Source organism: Ambystoma mexicanum, chromosome 11 (assembly GCF_040938575.1).
Source record: "Ambystoma mexicanum isolate Mex_15411 chromosome 11, UKY_AmexF1_1, whole genome shotgun sequence".
NCBI classification, from domain to species: domain Eukaryota; kingdom Metazoa; phylum Chordata; class Amphibia; order Caudata; family Ambystomatidae; genus Ambystoma; species Ambystoma mexicanum.
Genome location: NC_090934.1, coordinates 306,465,823 through 306,487,266, shown reverse-complemented (window position 1 = coordinate 306,487,266; position 21,444 = coordinate 306,465,823). Strand labels below are relative to the sequence as shown.

The 21,444-nt window shown below is 45.8% G+C and overlaps 1 protein-coding gene across 16 annotated transcripts in view; it reads left to right on the top strand.

The window, feature by feature from the left end:
• Positions 1-21,444, top strand: part of PUM1 (pumilio RNA binding family member 1) — a 1,312,543-nt gene that overhangs the window by 1,066,218 nt on the left and 224,881 nt on the right. For all 16 annotated transcript variants that reach the window (XM_069623037.1, XM_069623034.1, XM_069623036.1 and 13 more), the window contains one exon: positions 6,076-6,213. In XM_069623037.1, coding sequence (XP_069479138.1) covers positions 6,076-6,213 — 138 coding nt within the window. The remainder of the gene's footprint in view (positions 1-6,075; positions 6,214-21,444) is intronic.

Genomic DNA, 21,444 nt, shown 5'->3' with positions numbered 1-21,444 from the left:
ATGAAACGGCTGTAGCTATCCACTCTTGGAACGTAATCGAATCGAGAGAGGACATAACAGCAATTACACATCTAACAATCTAACAAACTCTCGAGCGGCTGGACCACATGGCCTTACCAATGTGATTTTAAAAGCAAATAACGAGCATTGTGCAACTTTCATTTATAATCTGTTTCGAGTGATAGCTACTACAAAGTCGATCCCTGAATCCTGGAACACTGCCATCATAGTTCCTATTTTCAAAAAGGGCAGCCGAGGCAACCCGGCAAACTACTGTCCAATTGCCCTATTGGACATTGTGGGTAAGATATTTGGGTCTTTCTTATAGCAGAAGCTGTCAAAGTGGGCTATTACCTCCGGTCATTTCGCTACACGTCAGACAGGTTTCACCAAGGGTGTCGGACAGAAGTGAACTTGACTATATTGAATTTGCTGAAACTAAAAGCCTTACAACAAGGCAAACATTTGTTTATCGCATTCATAGACATGAAACAAGCATTCGGCTCACTTGACCGATTAAAATATGGGAAAAATTGATGATCTGGTCGTGTCCGCTTGGATTATTGCAGCCAATAATGGCCCTTCATAAAGACACTTCGATCAGAGTGCGAATAAATGAACCTGGTGAGCTCACTGACGAGATCATTACCAATAAGGGAGTTATAGTTTTACAAAGGTAGCGGGCGCCCCTCTCTCGCAAGAACAGACATGATAACCTGTTCTTGCGAGAGAGGGGCGCCCGCTACCTTTGTAAAACTATTTTTTAAGGAACCTGGGATTGGTAACCCTAGGTCTCCTGGGGGCAACCAGACGTGGTCTCCCTCTCACTGTGCTTAGAGAGGCATCAGCTTCACCTCACTGATGATCCCCAACAAGGGTGAAACACGTGTATGGGGTTGCTGGTGGTACTCTCGTTCAGATTGGAGTTGCCATTGTATTTCGGTGCTGGACTGCCCCTGGGCAGGACAAAGACTGATATGCAAATGGATATTTCCCATCTGTGAAAGGCACAGTGAGTAAAAGCAGTGGCTGCGAACTCTCAAGTGGATAATAACCACTGAACAGGTTATCATGTCTGTTCTTGCGAGAGAGGGGCGCCCGCTACCTTTGTAAAACAATAAGGGAGTTAAACAGGGATGCCCCCTGGCTGCCCATCTATTCAAACTATTTATATCGGATGTTTCAGAACCTTTTACTCGGGTACGATGCTTTCCTCCAAAGATCAACAGCCATAGTATCAGCTGGACAATATATGCGGACGATATTGTCTTAATGGATCAACACCAATTGGCCTTTAAAGACTCTTATTGGCTCTAGAAAAGTATCTAGGCGACAATTCTCTTCAAATCAATGTGGAGAAGACAAAGATTGTCTATTGGAAATACTTCAAAAAGATTATTTAAAAATTTCAGATGGAAACTTGCAGATGAGCAGATACAACATGTACCAACTGTTCGATATTTAGGCATCCTATTCAATACCTCAATTAGAGAACATGAATGGATGTCCGATCTTAAACTATGGTGACTTTTTTGCTGCAAGGGGCAAAGCTTCATGCTAAATACGGGAAGTTCACTCTAAAACCTGTATTAACTTTCTATGCTCAAAAAGTGATTCCGTCGATCACATTTGGGGCTGAGGCCGGCTGGAATCTAGATTATCATCTGTGGACAACCCTTGAAGGTCTGTTTTGGAGACGCATCCTCAAGCTTCCAAAAGGCGTCTCAATCATTTCCATAAGGCACGAACTAGGAATGGAATCCATGTATAACATAGTTGTTTGGAAATCGCTGGCTATGCTACGGATGATGTCGTTGGAGGATCAGGCCCCGGCATATCAAATTTTTTCAGCGGCCGGCCAAAATCAATATTGTGGTATTCTGCAAAAATGGTTCATTGGACTAAAAATGATCCTAGAATCTGCAGATATAAAGTGGGGAAACACTCATAGCAATGCCCCAAATCGCTAAACAGAAACTAAGAAAATGGAACTGGATACAAAACTTAGAACAAAGAAACCACCTGACTTCGTCGATTGATTTGGGGCCTTTAGTTAATAGTTTAGATCGACTCCCCAGATATCTTCAAAAATTTCCTTCAAGGAAACATCGCAACCAATTTGAGACTGCGGTTAAATGCATACACAACCAAGGAGATCCAGTGGAGGCGAAGAGTTATTAATATCGATAACCTCTGTAGGTTCTGCGAACAATCCTTTGAATCAGTGAAACATCTGATCAGAGTGTCATAAATTAACGCAGTCAAGAAATCGCTACCTTGGAACCTTTGCTCCTGTAGATGGAGACATGGACAAATGGTGGTATTGGATATTGTCCGGGAACAATGTACCTCACATGTGCAGTATGTGAGTTCTTCGAAAACAATCTGAGAGATGAAATGACTTGATTTGTAAATGTCACCTATATCCATGTTGATGTCAAGAATGTCTGTTTTTGTCTTTTCTTTCTGTGCTATTTTGTGTGAAAGTTGGAATTTCTTTTTATTGTAATTGAAGTTTAGATATAAACTAATTGTTACAATTAAAATAAAAAAATGGGGCCATTTTGACAAAAATGGCATCCTTGTGTGCTTTACTGCAGCTGTGAACGCAGCCCACGGTAAATGCACACTATTGTAGTTAAATCAAAACCACTGCCACCAACCATTCAGTGGGGAAAGGGTAGCACAAAAATGTTACATGAGAAGCTAGACAAAGGGAATACTAGGTAACCCTTCCAGCACCCTGTTGGAAGATAGTGTGTGCTGGGTCTAGAAAGTTACAAATGTAAGTAGTCAATTTCACTTTATTGCTCTGGGAAACAGTAGTTTATCCCAGAGAAGGTATTCAAACCTTTGGGCAATCTGAAAGACTTCCCTGTGTCACTGCACTGAAGGTGCTGTGTGACCCAATGTAAAAGATGATGCCTATGGAGTTTGTCTGACTCCATAACCAAAAGAAACACACTGTACAAAATCACATTAAAAATACGAGTCGGGGAAAAGGGTCACACTCTCTCTATGCAAAAAAATCAAGTCCTCAAAATCCAGCAAAGTAGCTCTGTCTCTAAGGTGGAGGGAATTGGCACATTTCTGAGAATTCGCCCTAACACTTTGGTTTGTAGAAATTGGTTCCAGCTGTCTTCTGTTCCTGGGTAGGTCTGCATATCCTGCTGTTCCTGGGCCTCAGTCGTGGGGACAAAGGTCTCCGGCAGCAATGGGTAAACTTCAGATCAGCAGCACTTCGTGGTTTCAGCTTCTCGCGGCTATCGCAAGTAGCACCACTGCAGTTCTCTGATACCTTAATGGACTTTCCTTGCATCTGGGGGTCCAGCACTCTTTTGAGTTGGCTCAGGCTTGGTCAGTCCTGCTTCATGGGAGTCTGGAGGATTTTCCTGGAGCTTGGGTCTGACTTTAAAAACGATGCACTTCCTGCTTCGGCAATGGAAGTACAGCCAGCTCCGAGAGGATGCCCAGACAAGTTCGCTCTGGGGTTGATTAGTCCCACCAACCGAAGGGGAGAAGTCATCCTTGCAGGGATTCACTAGTCGAGGCAAATTCGGAGCTTCAGCACAGCAGGGCTTCACCGAGCAAACCATCGGTTCAGGAGTTGCAGCAGGCGTCCCTTCCAAGTTATTATTCGGATTGTTTCGTCCAGTGGTTGACTGCCTGCCAACCAAAAGACCTTCTTTTATGCTGGTTTATTCCATTCATTCGCAGCATAGCTGTCCACTCACACATCAGGATAGCTGTCCTTCAAGGACAGCCATCCAGCCAATCACCTTTGGGTGCATTTCTATAACCAAGGGGATTAAGCACATGGAGTTTTGGGCACCTCCATCACTTCTTGCCTCTGCCAGACACGCTGGAGCCGGAGGCGGGCTTCAGCAGTGAGCCCCGCCAAAGACAAAACGCACAAATGAACCAAACCTGGTTTGGTGCGCAGAGTAAATATCAAGGACCTTTCCAGCAAAAAATGGCAGAAAAAAGACCAGTGACATTTTGATAAAATGGGCACCCCTGGGTGCTTTACTGCAGCTGCAATCACAGCCCGCGGTAGAAACACTCCATGGTAGTAAAAAGGAAACCACTGCCACCAGCCATTAACCATGGAAAGGGTAACACAAACATGTTACATGAGAAACTATACACAGGGCATACTAAGTAACCCCTTCTGCACCCTATTGTAAGATGGTGTGTGCTGGGTCTAGAAAGTTACAATGCAAGTAAAGTCAATTTCACTTCAATGTTCCTGGAAACAGTAGCTATACAAGAGCAGGTATTTAAACCTTTTGGGAAATCTGAAAAACTTCCCTGTGCCACTGCACCGAAGGTGCTGTGTGTCACAATGTAAACAGATGATGCCTATGGAGTTTGTCGGACTCCCAAGACCAAAAGAAACATGGAGTTCAAATTACAGAAAACCAAATGAGAGTGTGGGGTGTGGGGTGGGGGGGAAGGTCTCTCTTCAGGATAAAAATGTAAAGTCCTAAAGTCCAGCAAAAGTGCTGGGGGTCTCTAAGGAAGGGAATTAGCACATTTCGGAGAATTCTCCCCAACATGATTACAGGCAGAGTCGACCAATGGGAGAAACACCCGACGAAGAAACCATGAACGAAGCTTGCTGCAACCTCCTGGATCTTTGAATTGCCCGGTGAAGCCTTGCTGCTGTGCTGAACTCCTTTTTCACCTCGAGAGAGAAGCTACGGATGGAACGACTTCTCTCCTTGTGTTAGTGGGACCAACTACCCTTAGACGAACTCCACTGGACCACTATCCCGACTCGCTGTGCTTCTTCGTTGCTGTGAGAGCCTATGTCAGGGGTCGAGTGACCATAGTAGAGTGTAACATCTGCCGCCGAAACAAATCCGGCTAGAAGCTCCAGGAGACTCCTAAGGGCCATCCCGAAGCAGGACCGAGGGAGCAGAGAGAGTCCACCCGGTGTCTGAGATCCGCAACAGTGTTGTTTGCTAAGCGCTGAAATGGAAAATAGCAGCTGAACCGAAAAAAGCCTGTAGCTGCCGATGACCTCCCAAGTACCATCGCATGAGCCCTCCAGACGTCCTCCCTCTTGTCCCCACGACTGAGGCTCAGGAACAAGGGTCTGCACCGCTGTACCAAGACTGAATCCAGCTGGACCACTCTTCTTCAAGCCAGAGGTACTGTATAGGCTTGGGGTACTTGCCTTATTCCCTTTAGCCGCACTCCTCATTTGGAAGTGCATTGGCTTACCTTTTCGAGTTGATTTCAACTCTCTTCTCACAGGCTTAACAGCTTGTGACCCTACAAGTGGTTTTTCTAAAAACTCTGACTTTGTGCAAGATTTTTATCTAGGAAGTACATTAGACCCATAAATTGTGTCCCAAATGACTTTGGCTGTCCTGACTCCCTGAAGATTATTCTAGTCCATTGACTTTGATACTGTTAGTCCCCCATAGGTTTTAGCTTGTCAAAGACTGTTACTGCTGGGAAAGGCTTATCTAGATTTCATTGGATGCTTTAGTTGCCCTAGCATATACTGAGAAACTGTGTAACCTTTTTACTTACCTAATTTTTCTGCAACCTCAGTTTACTAGTGTGATATATAAATGCCATTACTGTCCTTGCAATGGAAGTCAACTCAGGGTGTAGGAATTGTCTAAGAAACATATCCAAAGAATATCCTCCAACTTTTTTGATAATGAAAACTAATTTTAAAGTATATTTACATTGTTACAACGAATTGCCTTTTTAAAGAATGCTTATTTAAAATTTGATGTTAATTGAATAATTATTTATAACAAACTTTGAGTGTAAGTGTTACTTGGCTGCTTATATTTATGGATTTCATTTGTACAGCTCTACAGCTCACATTTACCCCTCTTGAGATAGGCCTGGCTGCTAAGTCACACTACCAACTTGTGTAGTACAGACCTATACCAAAAGGTGGGTTACCTAATACCAAGCAAATTGTGTTGTGTAGTCTCACACAGTGTAACTGCACCAATTCGTACGTAACAATACCCTGCTTGGCGAATCATGCCTATTTTTTTTGTAAATGATGATTCTGGTGGTGCCTTCTGCCTTTGTCTCCAATAGAACGAGATGGTGCGGGAGCTCGATGGTCACGTCTTGAAGTGCGTTAAAGATCAGAATGGCAATCATGTGGTGCAGAAATGCATAGAATGTGTGCAGCCACAGTCGTTGCAGTTCATCATTGATGCTTTCAAGAGCCAGGTGAGTGCTATGGAGTTGGTCGCTTTCTTATTAATACTGCACTAGCTGAGGCACATGTTGGAGAGAAAGGTGTTCTTGCTAATACATAAGCGGAACCAAAATACAGGACATAAATGGCAATGGAGTTCACAGAGCATTACTATATCACACTCGAACTTAGTTCTAAAAGTAGTCACTAATCTGGCACTAAAGACAAGTCTGCCCTCAAAAAAGCTTTAACTCTGAAACCGAGGTGGAAAAAGATTAACTGCCACAAAGCAAAATTGTTTTCTTAGGTTAATGTTTAAGTTCCTTAGAAACAATTTGACCAGCGCTATATATTAGAGGGTTTACTTGTAGATGTGTATACTAGCTCAACAAATCATGTCGTCAGATGAGACCTAGTGTTATGCTGAAGGGTTTCTACTCTGGCTAGGCATATGCCTCTGATTTGCGTTGTAACTTCTTGTTAAGATGGATTTCCAGAATCAGGCCTTTGGGGAGCTACTCTATTATAGTGAGCAAGGTTTGGACACTTACATGTAGTCAAACTCTATCAAGGAAGAGAGCTGAGTAGGTGAGGCTTAGACTTGTGGAATCATTTGGGTGGAGAAGTGTTAAAGGTCCCACACACAGAGAATAATACCAGTTAGTGCCTTTTTGTACACTATTTTATTAGGCCTCGAAATATGCCGGGGGGGTGAGGGGGGGTCAACTAACGATGGACTACCACCTCCAGGAGACTGATGCCCTGAATGAGGTGCACTAACAGACTGGGACACCAGGTTGTACCACCAATGGTGATTCCAAACCTGGGGAATAGACCCTGCAGCCTTCTTTGCAAGCTGTGAGAGGGTAGTGTGAGGAGTCAGGAATGAAACTCGGACACAAGGTAGCCATGTTTCTGGTTAAAGACTTTTATTGAAAACAAAATGGTTGGGAAAAGGCCTCTGGCCCTTCTCTTGGAGGGTTTTCCCTACTAAAAACGAAGGACCTTTCTGTGTCAGGATGTCAAAATCAAACCATTCTTGTGTCCAAAAGTTCTATTCTGACACTTGCACTATAAACTAAACTATAAGGTGAAAAGGGAAATGTCTTTAACCATAGGTGATTGCAAAACAGTTTGAAAAGGAAGAATAAACGGCTCCAACATAAAGGTTCTCCAAAGGTGAAAATCCTTGGCTCCAGCAGCTTGCTCCTTTCCCCTGGAATTCTCAATACAAATAATTTTGTCTGTGTCTCTTCCTTGGCCCACAATAGTACTGTTCTTTATTCCACTTCTTTCAATAAAAAGTTCCTTTGTCTAGTAAACACAATTCTATATTTCTTCTCATCACTCCTTGTAGACTTGTACCTGCCTGGCATACTCTCCTAAAAGTAAACTGGAGGGAAAACCCTAAGTATTGGGAAGGTCAGGTTAAGGGCATCAAAACTGCTGTTATACAAACAAGGAACTGACCATATCCCATCAAAAATATTACTCTTTTTACACACACTGTTTTTTCGTGTGGTGCTCTACAAACAAAGGCTGAAAACTAGTACGCCTATAAAACAATAAATGTTGAACCCAAATGCTCTGGATATCTAATTAATTTGATATCTCAGGCTACCCCGGAGCATCGAGTGTTACTACCTTGGAGCAAAAGAAAATATATAGAGAAAACTGCTGTGATAGCTTAGTGGCTATTTTTAATTATACAGTTATTGTTTAACAAATAAACATGATCTCCCAAAGGAGCATTTACAAAAAAATGGTACTTTCAAAAATCGAAACCATGATCACTAAAATGCACAGTGAATTACATCAAATACTATGGAACATACATTCTGGTATTTGACAAGAAATAAACATTTTCAAACAAAAAACCATCCACACAATGTGTGATTAAATCCAGTCTATATGATGAGTTGAAAAAACAAAATGAGGAAAATAAAACAACAAAAAGCAAAATCCCAACACATCCTGATTTTGTGTGATAGGGCAAAGCAACCAAATGCGACCCCCACCAGAGTCTGATGTATTGGTGGCCTCGGCCAAAGGACCGATTGTCAGGTCCTCGGGTTTGGAGCCCAGGGCATGTGTGGTTCCAAACTAATGCCAGAGGTCAGGTCCTCCTGATGACTTGGAGGGTCAACTGGTGGGAGTTTATCAAGAGACCAATCCTAGGTCAACGTCGGTGGTTATATTCCTGCTGATTTGAAAAATGGGCCGTATAGCAATTACGTGTCCAATAAGACGTTTCGGCGGGCAGTGAAGGCTACCTTCATCTGGACCTGCGGATGTCGCTCTCAAACTCAGTTTAGGCAGCCTCTTGTTTACCTCTGTCCACACTCCAAACGCCAGGGCAGCCACAACATGAAGGGCATACTCTCCTGCCAGGACTGCTTGTTATTCACGCACAATTGTAATTGCCTGGTTTACGCTCCTGTTCTTTGGTATTATATATCTCGTGGATACAGCATTTGATTTGGATCCCCTACATAATTGTATTACATACAATCCTATCTTGTTAGGGGCCTTGCTCGCAGTATACTTTTTGTTTCTCATTTAGTTGCTTTAATTTCTTTTAATGTGGCTTTAATTATTACAGCTTGTATTTTGCGCAGTTGCCAAAATGCCCCGGACTCCCCACTGTTTGTGTTGACTCACCGGTGTTGGGTAAGATGTTAACCTTACTGCTAAAATATACCTCGCTTGTGGGAACCCCAAAACATTTTGCTGGACTGGTAGATTTTCCCTCAGTGAGTGATGACCTTTTTCAACACTCTGAGACCCTTTTACTCTTTATATGGGTGTCCTTTTTAATACTTGCCATAGTGTCCTTTTAATTTTATCCTCTGACAACTTTTGGTACATACCATTTTATTGTTACATGGTTGACCTTTGGCCTTCCCTTTTACTTTTTCTTACTAACCTTGTGAGAACTAGTTCCCAAGGGTAGAAAGGATATTTCTAGCCCTTCTACATTTTGTTAGGTGAAACCAGCACACCCCAGAGCTCCAGGGGAGCACTCCAGTGGTGATAGTGCGCGGTACAAATATCCTTTAACATTAACACTTTATGTGGAGTGCTGGGGAGATGCAATGTATCCCCTTCCTCACTAACACTGGAACAATTCTGTTACAGGGACAAGCTTACCTTAAATGGCTGGTGGCAATGACACTTTCTACAAATTCAGTGTATCTTTACTGCAGGCTGTTTTCACAGCTGCGGTAAAGGCACCCATGGGTGCCCAATTTACCAAAATGGCCCGGTCTTTTTTTTTTTCTTCTATTTTCACGCTTGTGCCTTCTTGGTCCTTCCCCTGGCGTCCAGGGCGAGAACCTTCTTTGTCAATTTTTTGGCAGGAGACCTCAGTCAAGCCCAGCAAGGCTCCAGAGTGTCTGTGAAGGCAGGAAGCGAAGGAGGAGTCTGAAACTCTGCAGCACTTTGTCTTCCAGCCTGCCTGTGAGAATCCAATTCAAACTGGGCGACGGGCTGTCCTGAAAGGCCTGGCAACCCCCAGATTTGTATGTTGCACGTCTGTTTGATGGACCTGAGTCCGAAGAGGAAGATGAAGAAAACACGACTGAGACGATTTCCAACGACCAGAGATCCTGCTGTGGAACCAGAGTCTGCTGTAGCCCTTCGTTCGAAGCAACCTGGGTGTTGGGCACGATTGTATGCAATACCCTTTGGGAACACTACAACAACCCGGACTACAGGTAATAGGAAACCTAACCTTTGTTATAAGCTTGTACTACACAGTTTGGTAGCGTGTTGAGCAGCCAGGCTTATCTCAAGAGGGGTCAATGTGAGCTGTAGGGGAGTTGCAGAGAGATTCACAATGACAAGTATTCAAATAAACTCTTACACACAAGGTTTCTTGAATAAACAATTATTAATTTTTCAGTCCGAGTAAGCCTTCTTTAGAAGGGAGCAATATAACGGTAACACTCAAATATACTGTGCAAAATACACTCTTACTATTTCTAAATCAGTAAGTACCCTTTTGGGATGGCCCACAGACGCAACCTACACCCTCAGGTGACATCAATAGCTAGAGTGCTGGAGACATTAATATATCGCTGTTGCATTTAGAATCATTTAGTAGTAAGTCAAAGGAAAAGGTTATTAGAACATACAAGAAACACAAATATTCTTAAGCCGGCAAATACTTTCAGATCCCCCAATAAGAATCATTCAGTGGAACAGGCTAAGCCAAAGTCAATGGGAAAAAGTCTATATGAGCTGAAGCACTTCTTTGCAGGTAAGTAAGAAAAGTCTTTGCGCAATCCATTAGAAGTCTTGGAAGAAAAACACGAATCAATGTAGGGCCACAAGCCGTTAGACTTGTGAGTAGTAGAAGATGCAAGCAACTCTACAGCAAGAGGTAGGTTCTCTCAGACTTTTACAATACCTTTTGTATTGAAGGAAAAGTGCAACTGATGACTTCTGTTCCTGAGCAGCTCTGCAGATCTCACTGTTCCTGGGCCTCAGTTGTGGGGACAAGAGGGAGTACTTCTAGGGACTCCTGCAATGGGACCGTCACTGCTCGCAACCAGCAATCTTCAAACAAGTGGCTGTTCGGTGTTTCGGCTCCTTGCGTCTACCGCAAATAGCAACACCGCAGTTCCTGGCTGTCGAGATGGACTTTTCCTCGCTTCTGGGGTCCCGCACTCTGTTGAGGGGGCTCAGGCTCGGTCAGTCCTGCTTCCTGGGGTCTTGGAGGATCTTCCTGGAGCTCTTGCCTGACTTAAAGCAACGCACACAAACTGGTGTTCCTGTCCCTGGCTCTACGGTTTCCAGCAGCAACTCTGTGGAAATTCAACCAGCTCTTAGAGAATGTCCAGGTGGCTTACTTTGGGGTTGATTGGTCCCACCAACTCAAGGGGAGAAGTCGTCATTGCAGGGGCTTCTCTGTCGATACAAATTTGGAATTTCAGCACAGCAGCAGGGCTTCACCAAGCAAACCAACAGCCCAGGAGTTGCAGCAGGCGTCCTCTTCAAGTTTTTCGGTTTCTTCGTCCAGTGGTCAACTCTGCCTTCCAAGCCAAAAGACTCAACTTTTATTCAGTTCTATCCCATTAGTTCCAGCCTAGCTGTCAGTCACCCAGCAGGGTGGCTATGCTTGCCGGACAGTCAGCCGGCCAATCACTACAGCGTGCATTTGGGTCTCCCAGGAGACTAAGCACAGGGCGTTTTGGGCACCTCCCTCACTTCCTGCCCACCCCAGACACTCTGGAGCCAGAGTCGGGCTTCACTCGTGAATCCCACCAAAGGCAAAGCGAACAAAGGGACCAAACCTGGTTTGGCGTGCAGAGTTCATCTCAAGCGGGACCAAGGACCTTTACACACACAAATGGTGAAAAAAGACGACCGGGGACATTTTGACAAAAATGGCACCCTTGTGTGCTTTACTGCAGCTTTGAACGCAGCCCTAGGTAAATGCACACCACAGTAGTTAAAAGTAAACCACTGCCACCAGCCATTCAGTGAAGAAAGGGTAACAATAAAAATGTTACATGAGAAGCTAGACAAAGGGGATACTAGGTAACCCCTCCAGCACCCTATGGTAAGATAATGTGCTGGGTCTAGAAAGTTACAAATGTAAGTAAAGTCAATTTCACTTTACTGCTCTGGGAAACAGTAGTTTATACCAGACAAGGTATTTAAACCTTTGGTAAATCTGGAAGACTTCCCTTTGTCACTGCACTGAAGGTGCTGTGTGACACAATATAAAAGATGATGCCTATGGAGTTTGTCAGACTCCACAACCAAACGAAACACTGTTAAAAAAATCACATTAAAATACATGAGATAGTGGGCAATAGGGTCTCTCACTCTCCATGTTAAAAAAAATCAAGTCCTCAAAATCCAGCAAAGTTTCTGGGGGTCTCCAAGGAGGAGGGAATTAGCACATTTCTGAGAATTCTCCCTAACACTGGGGACTCCGAAAACGATGACCCATAGCTTAGTGACATCCACTAGACTCAAGAAGACATGCATTTTGAGCCATCCCACATTGTGCTGCAACCATGTGGGGTTGAAATACCCTGGGACCTTGAGTCATTGTGCGGTGCACCCTCTTCGGAATCGAGCTGAAACTTTGGTAGCATCCTGCTGGACCTCCAGAGACGTGATTGCAGTCCTTGAAGTACCCTCACCAGAGTGCTAGACCAGATTAGCGACCACAGAGCCGCATCCAGGCGTGAAGAAACTCTTTCCTGGAGCCTTCCCCGTTGATCCTTGCTGCAAAATCCCGTTCAAATTACTGTCTTCTGTCTTCATGACAAAGGAATCCATCAACTCGGTTTTTGGCTGCAGGTCCTGAAGTCTTCCCCGCTGCAACTCTTCCGTGCTGAGATACTGTTAGCTGGGGTATTCATTTACCTTAAGTCTGTGATTTCTGTAAAGCTTTGGATTGTTTCTTGTGTTTGGGAGTACTCATCCAGTTCACCCAGGCCCACGGCTGGAATCCTCCTAGGGCGTCTTGTCAGAAGTTTCTGGACCTGTTCAACCTCTCTAAAATGTAATACTTACCTGTTTGAACAGTCTTCCTTAGAAACGCTGACATTTGCTTCTACTGTGCCTATCCTGAACTGCCTGTTGGACCCTGGAGACCTAGTGACCACCCTGTCTGTCATTAAGAGAACTCGTGCTCCAAGAATAAAATAAATACTTTCTAATGATTGGGCCTGTTGCCTAGAAAAAAAAGAACAAGTGTTTAAAAGTGCACTTACTTGTAAATGAGTGGATTGGGAACTATAACTGTGGGAGTAAGCAGTTACAACTGTTCTTAATGAACTTGAATGTGTGTTGTGCTAGTCTTAAAAGTATATGTAAGGTTATTTTATTCACCTGTGAATTGGTTGAGCCTCTTTCCAAAAGTAATGCTGTTGGCTTTACTTAACTATTTCTTTCAGGATGTTAGTGTGCAAGTTCACCAACAGGGTCTTGCTTCCACTGACAAGTTTGAATGCAGTACCCTGTGGGAACACTACAAGAAAATATGACTACAGGTATAGGCAACCCAACCTTTGGTATAAGCTTGTACTGCACATTTTGTGTAGTGTTGAGCAGCCAGGCTTATCCCAAGATGGGAAATTTGAGCAGTAGTGGAGTTAGAGATTTATAGTTCCAAGTATTCAAATAAACTTACACTCCAAGGTTTCTTGCATAAACAATTAATAATGTATCAGTCAGTTATAAAGCCTTCTTCAGAAGGGAGCAATAGAATAGTAACACACAAATACACTTCAATACTGTACACTTTCAATTTTTGGACCAGACCATTTTCGGAGGGCCCACAGACACAACCTACACCCACAGGTGACTTCAGTAACAAGGATGCTGGCGACGTTAATATCTTACTGTTGGCATTCAGAACACTCTTAAAATGTGGGTAAAGGGCAAAGGTTATTGGTACACAAGAAATTACAAATAGTCATAAGCAAGGCAAATACTTTTAAAGCCAAGGTCAATGGGCAAAAGTTTTGGCTAGCATAAAGCACTTCTGGTAAGTAATGGAAGTCTTTGCACAAGTTGGTACGAGTCTTTGAAGAAAAGGAGAATCCATTGTAGGGCCACAAGCTGATTAGCCTTGAGTTGTGGAAGTTACAAGCACTTCTATAGTAAGAGGTAAGTTCTTAGACTTGTTTTACAGTACCTTGGTAAAGAAGAAAAGATGCAGCTGAAGACTTCTGTTCCTGTGCAGCTCTCACTGTTCCTGGGCCTCAGTCGTGGGGACAAGAGGGAGGACATCGGGGGGACTCCTGCACTGTCAAAACTGGCAAACTTTACTTCGAAGGGATTGTGTCCTCCGACGTATTCCTCATCTTAGATATATCCTTCCAGCTCTGCTGGCCTCGGAAAATTTTTTTCTCTCCAGAGGGCGCTGCGCGTCGACGTCCCTCGAGTCGATGTCCTTCGACAGCCGCCGTATCGACGCTCGACGTCATCCTGCCTATAAAGGCCGCGCGCAGCGTCCGTTGCTCAGTTCCGTTTTTCCGCGCTACTCGGTGCCTCGGAATACCGTTGCTCAGTTCTTAGTCAGATAATACCTATTTACCTCGAGTTATTCGATCCGTACTCGATGGCTTCCTCGTCGGAACCGACAACTCCTCGATCCGGCTTCAAAAAATGTCGAGATTGTGGGAAAAAGATGTCGTTGACCGATCCTCGAAGAAATTGTCTGTGGTGCTTGGGAGCCGAACACCATTGTTCGGAGTACGAGGACTGTATGTCCATGACAGCTAAGGCCCTGAAGGAGCGTAGGGGGAAGCTGGAGAAAGGTAAGACTTTTAAAGCTTCTTCTTCGTCGACGAAGTCGAGACATTCGTCTCCTCGTCACCATTCACGCTCCAGGTCTCGGAGCGGGTCTCATCACTCCTCGAGATCGAAGCACTCGAAGAGGAGACGTCGAAGATCCCCTTCTCCGTCTTCCTCTTCCTCTGTTTCGCCAAAAAGAATCCCTTGCCCCACGAAACATAGTTCCCGGGCTGAATGGGAGGAATTCAGAAAAAATATGATGAGCGTCTTCGAGAAAGCGGCCTCGACCCCCTCGAAGACTGCCGAGAGCGATGCTCTGGTCGAAAGACCCGAAGGTCAAAAACGCCGCGAGTCGCAGTACCCGGCGAAAGAAACCTCTCGAGCGCGTCTTGAACCCTCGAGTAGGACTATGACCTCCAAACCTTCCTCGAAGGTTCCGTCGACGTCGATGTAACCTTCCTCGAAGGTTCCGTCGATGTCTTCGACGCCGTTGTCGAAGGGACCTTCGACACACGGGTCTGTCGACTCGACGCTGGCCTCGACACCGGCGTCGACGCCGAGAAAAGTCATGGTGACCACACATCCAGTGACGATCCCCAGGCCCTCGACGTCGATGGCGTCGATATTGTCGAGTAGAATTCCAATTCTGTCGAGGTCCTCGAGGCCTCCACCTCTGTTTTCGACGCCACGCTCGAAGCCTTCGACGTTGGCATCGACGTTCTCAAGGCCAATAATGAAAAGTTCGGCACCCTCTGCCTTGGAAATGGGATTTACTCCCTTCATGAGTTCAGAACAATTGAGAACTATATCCTCAATTTTAGAAGAGGGTGATTTGTCTGAACAAGACACATTTGAGTTACAGGGACCTGTAACCCCAGTTAGAGAGGAATTTTCCTCTGAAGAGCGCAGGTTATAGGATCTTCATGATTCTTTACATGAGGCAAGTGGGTTAGACACTTCCCCTGAGGTGGATTTTGCTAAGCCAGACCCGGGGGAGCATGCTGAAACCCCCTACAGAGCCTTAATGGCCAGGATTACAGAGTTCATGGGGTGGTCTACACCTTCACAATCTTTCCAGCAAGATGACCTCACGGATATTCTTGACAAAGGCCCACAAGAGGATCCAGTGGTGCCCTTTCATAAAGCTCTTCAGAGAAAGATCATGATCAACTGGGAAACCCCAGATGTAATACCAGCAGTAAATAAAAAACTGTCTGCAAAGTACAGGGTATCTTCCACAGACCCAGAGTTCTTGTCTAAACATCCATCCCCAGAAAGTCTGGTGGTACAAGCAGCATCCTCTACCGATGTCAAGACGGCTTATCCTACAGTCCCACAGGACAGGGACGATAAAAAATATGATGCTATGGCAAAGAAAGTCTTTTCAGCATGTAGCATGGCGTTAAAGTATGTTAATGCTACTTGCACCCTTGCTAGGTTCAGCCATACACTTTGGGAGTGTGCTTCTACAGCGGCTGACTGCATCCCGGAGGGAGAAGAAAGGGATGCGTTCCTGAATATTATACAGGACGGTAAAGACGCTATGTGCGAATCCCTCCAGACGGGCATTGATTCGGCTGACCGTATCAGCAGAGCAATGGCGGCAAGTACATCAACCAGGAGGTTCGCTTGGTTGAGAAAGTCGGGTTTTGCCCCAGATGTGCAAGCCAGGCTCTTGAACATGCCATTTGATGGCTCTTCTTTGTTCGGGAAAAAGGCGGATGACAGTTTAGAGAAACTGCAAACTTCAAAAGCAGCAGCAAAATCCCTAGGAGCTGCAATCCGTCAGACTCCTTTTCGTCCCACGGGAACCTCTGCGAGGGGCAAGTCCTTTCGCTTCTACTCCGCATTCGGAAGAGGTAGAGGACGACCGGCTCAAAGGGGTCAAAGAAGAACTACCCGAGGTGGACGGGGTAGATATTCTAAAGCCGCAGCAACAGCAGGTGCCTCTTTACCATCGGCATCTGCATCAGCCGCCCCAAAACCACTCTGAGGACTCCCCTCACAGGACACCTGTAGGAGGCAGGTTGACTCAACATCTGGCGGTATGGCAGGCTATCACGTCAGATGCTTGGGCATTGGAAACAGTCGCCCAAGGTTACTGCCTGCCTTTCCTACGTATACCTCAGAGTCATCCACCGGGGATCAGCTCTCAGAAAGCTCCAGATCCGCTCCTCTTGCAGGAAATTTTGGACCTGCTAGAGAAAGGTGCCATAGAACCGGTACCTGTAGCAGAGAGGAACAAGGGCTGGTATTCCCCTTACTTTCTCATTCCAAAGAAAGACGGAGGACTGAGACCCATTTTGGACTTGCGAGAATTGAACAAATTCCTCAGGAAAGACAAATTCAAGATGGTCACTCTTTCTCAGATCCTCCAGGCCCTTCAGTTTCAGGACTGGTTGGTATCTCTGGACCTTCAGGACGCTTATTTCCATGTGCCTATCCATCTCAAACACAGGAAATACCTGAGGTTCGCAATTGGCAACTCTCACTATCAATTTCGAGTACTGCCATTTGGGCTGACCTCCGCCCCGAGGGTTTTCACCAAGTTAATGTCGGTAGTGGCTGCAAGTCTAAGGAGGGAAGGGATTCACGTCTACCCCTACCTGGACGATTGGCTGATCAGGGCTGTTTCTCCGGAGCAAGCTCAGATCCAGCTAAATCACGTGTGCTACTCCCTTCACAAACTGGGCTTCTCCCTCAATTTAAAGAAGTCTCAAATGATACCATCGCAGAGACTCCAGTTCATAGGAGCGATCCTGGATACTTCCCTGGGAAAAGCCTCGCCACAAGAGGTGAGGGCTCAAGATATTCTACAGATGGTTACCAAGTTCCAACATGCCCAACGTCTCCCAGCCTTCGACTTTTTGAGGTTGCTAGGCCTCATGGCATCCTGCATTTTCCTTGTGCCAGAGGCTCGCCTGAGAATGAGATCCCTCCAGTGGGCACTGAGGACTCAGTGGTCACAATTCTCAGGGAGAATGACAGATCTTCTTCAGGTTCCCGGCAGGGTGGCTCGAGACCTTCAGTGGTGGGCCTGTCAGGAGAACATTCTGAAAGGAGAACAGTTTTGGCAAACCTGGCAGGAGATAACAGTAGTCACGGATGCCTCACTCACGGGGTGGGGAGCCCACGCCAACGACTTGACCATCAGCGGTCGTTGGTCTCCATCGGAGTCCAGGCTACACATCAACCTGTTAGAGCTGAGAGCCATCAGACTTGCGTTGAAGGCTTTCCTACCAGCTGTACAAGGGAAGAACGTCCTGATAATGACAGACAACACGGTGGCCATGCATTACCTCAACAAAAGAGGAGGCGTAGGATCACTACCCCTGTGCAGAGAGGCGATGCAGCTCTGGTTTTGGGCAATCCAAGAAGGAATCTCTATCGGCAGTTCACCTAGCCGGAGAGAAGAACTTGACAGCGGACGCTCTGAGCAGGCAGAACACAGTCTCCCACGAGTGGGAGCTAGCTCAGGAAGTCCTTCAAGAGATCTTCGCCCTTTGGGGAACCCCTCAGGTAGATCTGTTCGCCACCAGCCTAAACAGGAAATGCGACCTGTTCTGCTCAAGGGAATTTCCTCCGAGAGGAGCTCTGGGAGATGCGTTCATAGTGGACTGGGAGTTTCCGCTTCTGTACGCGTTCCCACCGGTCCCTGTCATTCCTCAAATGATCAGGAGGTTGAGAAGATTCCGGCGAACCATGATCCTAATTGCCCCGGATTGGGCCAGGAGAACGTGGTACCCGGACCTTCTAGACTTGTCCATCTGCCCTCCAATTCGACTTCCGCTCAGAGAGAACCTACTCTCACAGAAGGGGGGTCAGGTTCTCCATCCAGACATCAAAACCCTCAACCTTCACGCTTGGCTTCTGAACGGCTGAGGTACAAGGATTGGGACCTCCCTGATGATGTTATGGAGGTGTTGCTTTCGGCAAGGAGGCCAGCAACAAAGTCTTTATACCGCTGCCGTTGGAACAGATTTTGCAGCTGGTGTAGAGAACAGAATATCGACCCATTTTCATGTGGTACACCAATGGTTTTGTCCTTCCTACTATATTTGGCAAATTCAGGCCTTCAAGTTGGCACCATTAAGGGCTATCTTGCAGCGCTATCTATCTTTAAGCGTACTGCGGAGGAACCATCCTATTTCAAATTACCCTTGGTAATACAGTTTCTAAAGGGGTTAACCAATGTTTATCCCCCAAGACCATTCCAAGTTCCCCTATGGGATTTAAACTTAGTACTAACTTTCCTGATGGGTACACCTTTCGAACCTCTCCATTCTTGTTCGTTAAGATTCCTTACCCTTAAGACTGTTTTATTAATAGCACTTACATCTGCTAGAAGGGTGAGCGAATTACAAGCTCTTTCTTGTAAACCCCCTCATACAATCTTTCACAAAGACAAAGTTGTCCTGCAAGTGAAGCCTAATTTCCTCCCAAAGGTAGTTTCTGAATTCCATATCTCTCAGAAGATTACCCTACCATCTTTCTATCCTCCTCACCCGGGGAAAGAGGAAGAGAGGTTACACAGACTAGACCCTAGGAGGGTTTTAAGTTTTTACATTAGTATACTAGCCAGGATAAGACAGGCAGACCAGCTGTTTGTAGGTTACGCAGGTCACAAGCTGGGGTTACCAATAACTAAGCAGACCATTTCCAGATGGATCATTCTAGCCATTCTGGAATGTTATAAACTGGCAGGGAAAGAGCCCCCTCAAAACCTTAGGGCTCATTCCACCAGAGGTATTGCAGCTTCATCGGCCCTCAAAAGAGGCGTGCCGATTAAAGATATATGTGCGGCCGCTACATGGTCGTCTGTCCATACCTTTACACATTTTTACAATCTGGATTCCTCCTCTAGTCAAGAGACTAGGCTTGGAAGAGCTGTACTGCATTCTATTCATCAATAGAAGATAGCGTGAAGTCAGTACTCCCTCCTCCGAATATAGAATACTGCTATGGGAGCCTATCTAAGATGAGGAATACGTCAGAGGACACAATCCCTTCGAAGAACAAGTTACTTCTTACCTTGTAACGTTCTTTCGACGGGATGTTCCTCTGACGTATTCCTCATCGACCCTCCCATCCATCCCCGCAGTTCTACTTCCCTTGTTGTTGCAGCTTACGCTCCTTCAGGGTGATTAGTCTAGTCCAGACAGTAATACTGTGGGCTACAAAACGGAACTGAGCAACGGACGCTGCGCGCGGCCTTTATAGGCAGGATGACGTCGAGCGTCGATACGGCGGCTGTCGAAGGACATTGACTCGAGGGACGTCGACGCGCAGCGCCCTCTGGAGAAAAAAGTTTCCGAGGCCAGCAGAGCTGGAAGGATATATCTAAGATGAGGAATACGTCGGAGGAACATCCCGTCGAAAGAACGTTACAAGGTAAGAAGTAACTTGTTCTTTCAGTGGCTGTTTCGCGTTTCAGCTCCTTGCAGTTCAGCAAATAGCACAGTTCCTTGCTGTCAAGGTGGATTTTCCTCACATCTGAGGTCCCGCACTCGACTGAGGGGGGGGTCAAGCTTGGTCAGTCCTGCTTCATGGGTGTCCAGAGGATCTTCCAAAAGCTTTAGGCCACTTTACAAGCAACGCACACAATCTGGTTTCCCCTCCTCCCTGGCTCTAAGGTTTCCTGCAGCAACTCTGATGAAATTCAACCAGCTCCGAGATGGGTGTCCAGGTGGCTTACTTGGGAGTTGATTTGGCCCACCAACTCAAGGGGAGAAGTCATCCTTGCAGGGTTTCTCTGTCGATGCGAACTTGGCAAGTAGTCACTGCAGCAAGGCTTCACCGGGCAAACCAACGGTCCCGGATTTGCAGCAGGCATCCTATTTAAGCTCTTCTTCGGTTCCTTCGTCCTGTGGTTGACTCTGCCTTCCAAGCCAAAAGACTCTCCTTTTATTCAGTTCTCTCCCATTAATTCCAGCCTAGCTGTTACTCACCCAACAGGGTGGCTGTCCTTGCCAGACAGTCTGCCAGCCAATCACCTCGGAGTGCATTTTGGTCTCCTAGGAGACTGAGCACAGGGAGTTTCGGGCACCTCCCTCACTTCCTGCCTACCCCAGACACTCTGGAGCCAGAGGCGGGTTTCACTCCAGAAACCCGCCAAAGGCCACACTAACAGAGACCAAACCTGGATTGGCGCCCAGAGAAAAACTCGAATGACCTTTCCACAACGAAATGGTGAAAAAAGAAGACCGGGGACCATTTGAACAAAGGAGGCTCAGCGCCATTTTGAAAAACATGGTTCCGGCGATTTAACGTTACCAGAGCTGTGAACAGTTTGCGGTGGGGGTAAATTATGGTAGTTCATTACAAAACCACTGCCACCAGCCATTCTGAGAGGAAAGGGGAACATATGAATGCTACATGAGTAACTAGACAGAGGGGATACTAAGTAACCCCTCCAGCACTCTATTGTAAGATAGGGTGTGCTGGATCTAGCATTTAACAGGACTGAGTGAAGTAAATTTCACTGCACAGCTCTGGGAAACAGTAGTCGATCCCAGAGAAGGTATTTAAACCTTGGGAAATCTGGATGTCTTCCCTGTGGCACTACACTGAAGGTGCTTTGTGACACAATTTGTAAAAGATGATGCCTATGGAGTTGATTAGACTCCACAACCAAAAGGAAATGGTGTATAAAATCACATTAAAATACACTAGAGTGGCAAAAAAGTCCACACTCTCTCCAGGTAAGTCCTCCAAATCCAGCAAAGTCGCTGGGGGGGGCGGGGGGTCTCGAAGGTGGAGGGAATTAACACATTTCTGCGAATTATCCCTAACACTTGTCCCCCCCCAAGACTAAGGGACAGGAGGATTTAATCCACCCCTGGATGAATCTCCTTACTCCAGTCGGTCATTCTTCCTGGAGAGACCATCAGCATTTTTGGTGATTACACCCTGACTTGTGTTCAATGGTAAAATCAAACCCCTGTAGGCTGATCATCTTAACAATTTAGGATTTTCCCCCTTCATCTGTATTAACCATCTCA